The sequence below is a fragment of the Tachyglossus aculeatus genome, chromosome 14 (genome assembly GCF_015852505.1).
Source record: "Tachyglossus aculeatus isolate mTacAcu1 chromosome 14, mTacAcu1.pri, whole genome shotgun sequence".
NCBI lineage: Eukaryota > Metazoa > Chordata > Mammalia > Monotremata > Tachyglossidae > Tachyglossus > Tachyglossus aculeatus.
In genome coordinates this window covers 44358014-44367658 of record NC_052079.1, presented here as the reverse complement: position 1 = coordinate 44367658, position 9645 = coordinate 44358014, and the positions used below count along the sequence as shown (strand labels likewise).

At 45.9% G+C, this 9645-nt stretch overlaps 1 protein-coding gene across 1 annotated transcript in view; it reads left to right on the top strand.

The window, feature by feature from the left end:
• The first annotated feature begins 2510 nt into the window (after positions 1–2510).
• ALDH1L2 (aldehyde dehydrogenase 1 family member L2) overlaps positions 2511–9645 on the top strand; it is a 32838-nt gene continuing 25703 nt past the window's right edge. The window contains exons 1-2 of the mRNA XM_038756360.1: positions 2511–2590; positions 6528–6672. Of these exons, the coding sequence (XP_038612288.1) occupies positions 2537–2590; positions 6528–6672 (199 nt within the window). The 5' untranslated portion in view covers positions 2511–2536. The remainder of the gene's footprint in view (positions 2591–6527; positions 6673–9645) is intronic.

Below are 9645 nucleotides of genomic sequence, written 5' to 3'. Positions count from 1 at the left end.
GCGCTTAACAAATGCCATCATCATCATTATTATTATTATTATTACAAAGTAAACACCCAACAAATACCATCATCATTAATAATAATAATGGCATTGATTAAGCGCTTACTATGTGCAAAGCACCGTTCTAAGCGCTGGGGAGGTTACAAGTTGGTCAGGTTGTCCCACGGGGGGCTCACAGTCTTAACCCCCATTTTCCAGGTGAGGTAACTGAGGCACAGAGAAGTTAAGTGACTTGCCCAAAGTCACACAGCTGACAATTGGTGGAGCCAGGATTTGAACCTCTGACTCCAAAGTCCGGGCTCTTTCCACTGAGCCACGCTGCTTCCCCATTAGCTCTCTTCCTCCCTTCAAAGCCCTACTGAGCGCTCACCTCCTCCAGGAGGCCTTCCCAGACTGAGCCCCCCTTTTTCCTCTCCTCCTCCCCCCCACCTCCTTCCCCTCCCCACAGCACCTGTATATATGTCTGTACAGATTTATTACTCTATTTTACTTGTACAGATTTACTATTCTATTTATTTTGTTAATGTGCATCTAGCATTACTTCTGTTTATTCTGATGACTTGACACCTGTCCACGTTTTGTTTTGTTGTTCATTCATTCAATCGTATTTATTGAGCGCTTACTGTGTGCAGAGCACTGTACTAAGCGCTTGGGAAATACAAGTTGGCAACATATAGAGACGGTCCCTACCCAACAGCGGGCTCACAGTCTAGAAGGGGGAGACAGACAACAAAACATATTAACAAAATAAAATAAATAGAATAAATATGTACAAACATATATACATATATACAGGTGCTGTGGGGAGGGGAAGGAGGTAAGGCGAGGGGGAGAGGAAGGAGGGGGCTCAGTCTGAGAAGGCCTCCTGGAGGAGGTGAGCTCTCAGTAGGGCTTGAAGGGAGGAAGAGAGCTAGCTCTCTTGTTGTGTCTACCCCTTCAAGACTGTGAGCCCGTTGTAGGGTAGGGACCGCCTCTCTATGTTGCCAACTTGTACTCAGCGTGGCTCAGTGGAAAGAGCCCGGGCTTTGGAGTCAAAGGTCATGGGTTCAAATCCCCACTCTGCCAACTGTCAGCTGTGTGACTTTGAGCAAGTCACTTAACTCCTCTGGGCCTCAGTGACCTCATCTGTAAAATGGGGATTAAGACTGTAAGCCCCCCTCCCCATCCGGGACAATCTGATCACCTTGTAACCTCCCCAGCGCTTAGCACATAGTAAGCGCTTAATAAACGCCATTATTATTATTATTCATTCATTCAATCGTATTTATTGAGCGCTTACTGTGTGCAGAGCACTGCACTAAGCGCTTGGGAAGTACAAGTGGGCAACATATAGAGACGGTCCCTACCCAGCAGCGGGCTCACAGTTACTTCCCGAGCGCTTAAGTGCAGTGCTCTGCACGCAGTAAGCGCTCAACAAAAACGAATGAATGAATGATTATTATTGTTATCATTACTACAAAGTAAGCGCCCAACAAATACCATTGTTGTTATTATTATTATTATTAATGGTGAGGAGAAGAGTAAGCCCCCGGTCCCAGGCCCGGCTCTGGGGAGGGGCGGGAACGCGCGCCCGCCCGCCCGCCTCCTTCTCCTCCTCCTCCTCCTCCTCCTCCTCCTCCTTCTCCTCCTCCTCCTCCTCCTCCTCCTCCTCCTCCTCCTCCTCTTCCTTCTCCTTCTCCTCCTCCTTCTCCTCCTCTTCCTTCTTCTCCTCCTCCTTCTTCTCCTCCTCCTCCTTCTCCTCCTCCTTCTCCTCCTCTTCCTTCTTCTCCTCCTCCTTCTCCTCCTCCTTCTCCTCCTCTTCCTTCTTCTCCTCCTCCTTCTCCTCCTCCTTTTCCTCCTTTTCCTCCTCCTCCTCCTCCTCCTCCTTCTCCTCCTCCTCCTTCTCCTCCTCCTCCTCCTCCTCCTCCTCCTCCACCACCACCTCCTCCTTCTCCTTCTCCTCCTCCTCCTCCTTCTCCTCCTCCTCCTCCTCTTCCTTCTTCTCCTCCTCCTTCTCCTCCTCCTTCTCCTCCTCCTTTTCCTCCTTTTCCTCCTCCTCCTCCTCCTCCTCCTCCTTCTCCTCCTCCTCCTTCTCCTCCTCCTCCTTCTCCTCCTCCTCTTCCTTCTCCTCCTCCTCCTCCTCCACCACCACCTCCTCCTCCTCCTTCTCCTCCTCCTTCTCCTTCTCCTCCTCCACCTCCTTCTTCTCCTCCTCCACCTCCTCCTTCTCCTCCTCCACCTCCTCCTTCTCCTCCTCCTCCTCCTCCTCTTTCTTCTTCTCCTCTTCCTCCACCTCCTCCTCCCCCTCCTCCTTCTCCTCCTCCCCCCTCCTCCTCCTTCTCCTCCTCCTCCTCCTTCTCCTCCTCCTCCTTCTCCTCCTCCTCCTCCTCCTCCTCCTCCTTCTCCTCCTCCTTCTCCTCCTCCTCCTCCTCCTCCTCCTCCTCCTCCTCCTTCTCCTTCTCCTCCTCCGTCTCCTCCTCCTCCTCCTTCTCCTCCTCCTGCTGTACGGGCCCCCCTGGTTGTATCAGACGCCCCTCGCCCCCGGATCCCCGAAATGCTGTGGCGAGTAGGGGGCCGCCTCTGGCTCCGGTCCTTCTCCACCGGACCGGTAAGTCCAACGTGGGCTGCCAGGGCGAGGGGCGGGGGGTCACCCCCTGGGCACCCGTGGGCACGGGTGGGCACGGGGCTTGCTCCAGGCTCCGTCGGAGCAAGGGCATCTTTGGCTCTCCCGCCCGGCTGCAGCTGAAGGCACCCCCACCTCCCTCCTCCCTCTTTTTATTCCTCCCACCCCCCCGTCTCCATTCTAATTGTTGCCGATTTGTACTTCCAAAGCGTTTAGTCCAGTGCCCTGCACATAGTAAGCGCTCAATCCATACGGTTAAACGAAGAATGAATGGTATTTATTGAGCCCCCTCTCTAGTGCTCGCGGAGCACAATGGGGGGAGAAAGTGGGCCCCATCCCCGGGGCCGCAGCCCAGGACCGGTCCTCAAAGGGCAGGGCGACGAAAGGGGGCAAACGCCCCGAAAACCTGAGCAACGAGGGGGAGCATAGTGGGATTCGCCCGCAGAGCCCCTCCAGCGTCGCCCCCTTAGCCGGGAGGGCCGGGGATGGGCAGCTACGTTGAGACCCGGAGCTGCACGGAAGGGACCATTCCAGCATCTGGGAATTGCATCAGCTGGGCTGGGATGGGATGCTCGGGGAGCCACGTTGCACGGGAGTCGGCCGTAGGAAAACCGCGGCCGAGGGGCCGGGCTCCGAGCGACCCTTCTCCTCCATCGGGGGGGTTTGGTCAGCGGCAACGGCCTTTCCTAGAAATCAAATTTCCAGCCGCATTTCTAACCTCCGGGGGTCGGCAGTCGCCCGTCTTTTGAAAAGAGGCGGGTCTGACTCGGTTTTCTTCACCAGATCATCATCATCTTCACACTGGGACAGAAAATTCCAGCAGAGAAATAATAATAATATTCGTATTTGTTAAGTGCTTCCCATGTGCGAAGCAGTGTGGGGGATACAAGGTGATCAGGTTGTCCTACGTGGCGCTCACAGTCGTAATCCCCACTTTACAGATGAGGGAACTGAGGCACAAAGAAGTTAAGTGACTTGCCCGAAATCACACAGCTGACAAGCGGTGGAGCTAGGATTAGAACCCATGACCTCAGACTCCAGCGTGGCTCAGTGGGAAGAGCCTGGGCTTTGGAGTCAGAGGTCAGGGGTTCAAATCCCAGCTTCGCCACTTGTCAGCTGTGTGACTTTGGGCAAGGCACTTAACTTCTCTGTGCCTCAGTTCCCTCATCTGTAAAATGGGGAGTAAGACTGTGAGCCCCCCGTGGGACAACCTGATCATCTTGTAACCTCCCCAGTGCTTAGAACAGTGCTTTGCACATAGTAAGCACTTAATAAATGCTATTATTATTATTATTATTATTATTAGTCCCAAGCCCGGTCTCTCTCCACTGAGCCATGCTGCTCAGAAAGGCCTGGTGGGCCACCCATGTTCTGGAAAGACTCCCTTTCACTCGCCACCAAGCAGATCGGGTCCCCACGGGGTAGAGCGCAAATCCCTCGGCCCCGAATATTCTTACATTAACTGCTTTAACGGGGGCTTTAGTGCATCATCTCTTTCATCCGGACACACTCACAAAAATCGTACTATGAATTGGGTTTTGCTCTGTGAAAGACGTGAGGGAAGAAAAAGAGATTAAGATACGATGGATGTACTATAAACATACGTGGGCAGCTGCACTGTGTAGTTTTGGAAGCCGAAATAGCTATTTGGACATACACACCTGAAGGGCAACATACTACACTTTCTATACAGTGCGGGATTATTAAATGCCCAAAACATGTGTTCCACCAGCTTGTTCTCTTGCCTGTGATTGATTAGTTTGCAATAATTTTTCCCTGATCTGGCTTCATCCTGTCTCTCTATATGTTCTCTCTACAAATCCCACTTAGATTTCCAAGGAACAGAACACAGGGCAGCAAAGGTCGCAAAAGGGCAATCATCTAAAAGACAGCTGATTTGGAATGAAAAAAGCCTCACTAACTTCTTTGGCAGAGTTATAGGGGAATAGTAGTGCAATCTTTTGGGAACATGTCTAACTCTGTTAAATTGTACTCTCCCGAGCCCCTTAATGCTCTGCACACAGTTAAGCGTTCAGTCAATATACCTGATTGATTGACTAGGGTTTAGAATTCAGTGTTAATAGGAAATGAAGAGAAACATCACATGGCATGCTCATAATCATGGAAATCATACTTTTTACCCCTATGCCTTGGAGAGATTGTCTAGGACATGTAATCTTAATAACATCAACTCTCTGCTGTAGCCAAGATCAGCATTCGTTTGAGTATGTCATTTTCAATCACAGCTTTCTTGTCTTTATAAAGTCTCTCCAATGAAGTCAAACGTTTCTGTGAATGCTGTCCTGTCTTCACCTCATTCCTCCTTTAAAATGCTCACTTTCTTCATTCCTTGCTGATCAAATGCTTAATCCATGTTAATTCTTGTTTTATACAGGATTCCCCAGCAAGTTCAAATTACACGAATTTGTGATTTATGAGTTTTAGATGAGTGGGTGAGACAAGTTTTTTTGCGTAACTTGACAAGCCAGAACCTATGGAAAAGCTATTAAGAATATACACTAAGAGTTTGAACATTATTATTAAAGTTAAGCAGAGTGGCCAGTGGACTCCCACGGGCCTGGGAGTCAGAAGGACCTGAGTTCTAATCCCGGCACCACCACTGGTCCGCTGTGTGATCTTGGACAAGTCATTAACTTCTCTGTGCCTCGGTTATTTCATCTGTACAATGGGGAGTAAGACTGTTGAGTCCCAGATGGAGAGCTCACCTCCTCCAGGAGGCCTTCCCAGACTGAGCCCCTTCCTTCCTCTCCCCCTCATCCCCCCTCCATCCCCCCCATCTTACTTCCTTCCCTTCCCCACAGCACCTGTATATATGTATATATGCTTGTACATATTTTTTACTCTATTTATTTATTTATTTATTTTATTTGTACATATCTATTCTATTTATTTTATTTTGTTAGTATGTTTGGTTTTGTTCTCTGTCTCCCCCTTTTAGACTGTGAGCCCACTGTTGGGTAGGGACTGTCTCTATATGTTGCCAATTTGTACTTCCCAAGCGCTTAGTACAGTGCTCTGCACATAGAAAGCGCTCAATAAATACGATTGATGATGATGATGACATGTGCTGTGTCCTACCTGATTAGCTTGTATTGACCCCAGTGCTTAGTACAGTGCCTGGCACGTAGCACTTAACAAATGCCATAAAAAAGATTCATAAACATGTTCACAGTAGTCCATACAAAATGACCCATGAACACCATTGTTGGATTCCTTCACCAAATATTTGATTTTACTCTTTTCCTGACACATTTCTAATTGAGATTATTTTCCACAATTATTGTAGGTTTTAGGGTTTTCTTATGAAATGGAAAAAGTGCACTACTGTCTATATTTAGAAAATCTAAGTATTAGATATTGTACCCAGCTTGGGTACAGAAACAGGTGCACCTTTGTTACCCTATGAATGATTGGCTCACGGGCAACTCCAGGAGGCTTTCTTTGACCATATTCATTATCTTAGAGGACTTTTCCCAAATTGACTGTAAACTCTTTAAGTGAGGGGGACATATCTACCAATTCATACTCTCCCAAGCCCTACAGTGCTCTTCACCCAGTAAGTGCTCAGTAAATACCATTGCTTGATTTATTGGTTAAGCTACTTCGATTAATTAAATCATCATTCATAAAGATGGTTATCCTCTGTGGAACCAGCATGGATTATCTCTACTTACGCAACTGTACTCACCCAAGTACTCTGGCCCCTGCTCTGCTTATGGTATGCACTCAATAAATGCCACTGATTGGCTGATGACAATGTAGCTGCATGGCTAGGGTCAAAAACAATATGGGGTTTGCTGGCAATAAATGCTATTGGTTGGGCTTTTTTCCTTTACCTGGAAAGTGCAGTCTGTATAGCTTAGAGAAAAGAAGGTTAATATGTCTTGACATTCATTCACAGGTTTATTATCAAAACAGGCTGAAGTTGGCACTCATAGGACAGAGCCTCTTTGGCCAAGAAGTCTACAACAACCTCCGGAAAGAAGGCCATAAAATAGTTGGAGTGTTCACCATTCCAGACAAGGATGGAAAGGCCGATCCTTTGGGTGAGAGTTTCTGGAATAATTCTAATAACTTGCTTTTCTGCTGGCCTTAAAAACTCATTGCCATCGATTTAAACCATTCAGTGGAGAGGGTACCTTCCAAAACACTCTAAAGCTTTCCTTGTTTCAAGCACCTTTTTCCTCCATCCTTGAAGTATTTTGGCTGATTTGAATAGAGTTATTAAAGTCCATCTTGATTTAGCCTTAAATAATGACAGATGTATTTAATGTAGTGATATATCTCTTAGTGTATTCGCACATAATGCTGTTTAGATGAAAAGAAATAGCATGGCCTATTGGATAGAGCACAGGTGTGGGAATTAGAAGGACCTGGGTTCTAATCCCAGCTCTGCCATTTGTCTATTCTGTGACCTTAACAAGTACTGTAATTATTATTATCTCTCTGCCCACTTTCCCCTTTGCCAGTTCTGATCAGTAGGTCAAGAGAGGTGATGCAGTGGTCTGTAGGGAATCTCCCACTCCCAGATCCCTGGGATTAGAAATTGATCCAGGCGGAAGTAGATACCATGGGCAACCATTGCTCAGTCTTTTCCCCTACTCCCTTTCCCTTCTCCATCACCTATGCACTTGGATCTAACCCCATCAAGCACTTGATATTAACCCCACCCTCAGCCCCATGCACTTGAATATGTATCCGTAATTCATTTTAGTGTCTGTCTCCCTCGACTCTAAACTCCTCGTGAGTAGAGAAGTCTACCAACTCTGTTACACTGTACCCTCCCAAGTGCATTATACAGTATGCTATGCACAATATTGATCACATACCATTGATTGATTGCTTCTATCCTTTACTTTCCCTCCCATTTGCACCCCTCTCTCTTTATTCCCTTCTGTCCCTCTCTCTCTGTTGTCCCCTCTCCCCTCTAAATTTGCCTTTTCTCCCCATATCCCATTTGCCCTTCTTCCCCTTCCTCTTCTTCCTCCCCCTGCCCCACGTGGCTCCCTGATTTCTGGATATGTGGTTTCCAAAGTAGCTTGGTGTGTGACTACTGACCCTGGGAAGAAGGGAAGCAGGGGACGGCATTTATAGAGCAGAACCTACTTCCCACTGCAAACTGAGCTCCTGGACCCACTTATTCCAGGAACAATGTGGTTCTCTACAAATTACTCACTCTTCCACTCTGCCCCTTGTGACTTATAATTTGGGGGTGATTGCCTTGGCTCACTCTTCTCTAGGGGCTATCTTTCTTGGGATTGTTCAATAACTATTATTGACCTGTCCTAATTTACCATGTAAGAAAGCTCCTGATTTATTAGTAAAATGTTTTATGGGCAGCCAGGCTTGTGTCTCAGTGATTGTTTTTCCTTTTCTTGTTTGGAAGAACCTGTAGTATTGCACCAACTGTTGTCATTGTTAGGACTTCCAAAGGATAATGCTTTTAAAGGCAAGCAGGGAATTGGGGGAACATAGGAAAACAGTTTTTAATCACCTAAGTGGGGAATGTATCATTATTATTATATTTGTTAAGCACTTAACAAATATACACTGTAAGCTCATTATGGGCAGGGGACGTGTCTGCTAACTCTGTTGTACTGTACTCTCCCAAGCGCTTAGAACAGTGCTCTTCACATCGTAAGTGCTCATTAAATACCATTGATTGATTGATTGGTTAGTATATACCCAGCACTGTGTTAATCGCTGGGGTAGATAAAAGTTAATGAGATTGGACATAGACTCCTGCCTTTGTGTTATAGCAGTATCACCCTATTTGTTATTTTCTTTTGTTTATTTTGGCATAATGGCTGTGGAAAGTGGAATGATTTAATTTCCTTGATGCTATAACTCCATTCTAAAGTCTGAATGTGTAGCCAAGAACTCATGTTGAAGAGATTGTTTCCACTTCTGCTGTTACTATCCTTCTTTCAGGAATGCAAAAACAAATTATAATTTGAGTTCAGGTACTCTGTCCAAACTAGCCTTTATCTTGATTATTAGGAGAGCATAAAACTTCTATTTTCATGTTTCTACTCATTAAATCTATTTTTCAGTTCCTGACATGCAATTAAGATTTTTATTAAGGAAATGTAAGCGCCGGTATGATTTATACAGGCAATGATAGTTTCCAAACTTGCACACAGTGAAGATTAAAGAAGATGAATTCCTGTTAATACATGCAGTTATTCACAGCTGGAAAGCTTCATGATCCAAAAGAGTTGAGAACTTGGGAATAGGAAATCTGGGCATGGTTGACATTTCTGCTTTTAGCTTTCATAGGCAAGTGGTCATCATCATTTTCATCATCCGTATTTATTTTTATTTTTATTACTAAGTGCCAAACACTGTTCTGAGTGCTGGAGTAGATACAGGTTAATTAGGTTGGACACAGTCTTAATCCCCATTGTTACTATTTGTTACTACTATTAGTTACTCCCACAAGTTACTTCCACTAATTACTATTTAGTTTATATTGAATGTGCTGTGATTTTTGCTTATTGTTTAATGCAATATCATAATTGGTGTATACAGGGCTTCATCACTCTTGCAGTTGATAATTGGGATGAATTTGCTTGACTGATTAAAAATGAATGGAGAAGATGTAGAGACCTCAGAGAATTAATCACAGGTGCCTTAAGTGTGCAAGCATTTATGTTCAGCTGAAAAAGACGGAGGAAACTGAAAATGACGGTATTGAACTGCTGATGGGAAATTAAAGCTCTTCAAATTGGAGCCCCTTTATTTTTCTTTTCTAGAAACAGTCATGAAGCAAGGAGGGATAGTCACTGCCAAGTAGAAAAGACATTAATCATTTTATTCCTAGTCTTTAGGTTCTTGTGTGTGTTGGGTAGCCATGGGTGCAGTGGGACAATTGAAAGCTCTTGCTTTTAGCAGAAGGATAACATCTAGCATGTGCTACTTCCCTGGAACAGGGCATGGCCCACCACAGCCAGATAAAATCTCCCATCTGTGGACTGAAGTTATGTACTGCTCTTCACTTGGCCCTTAGGATTTACAAA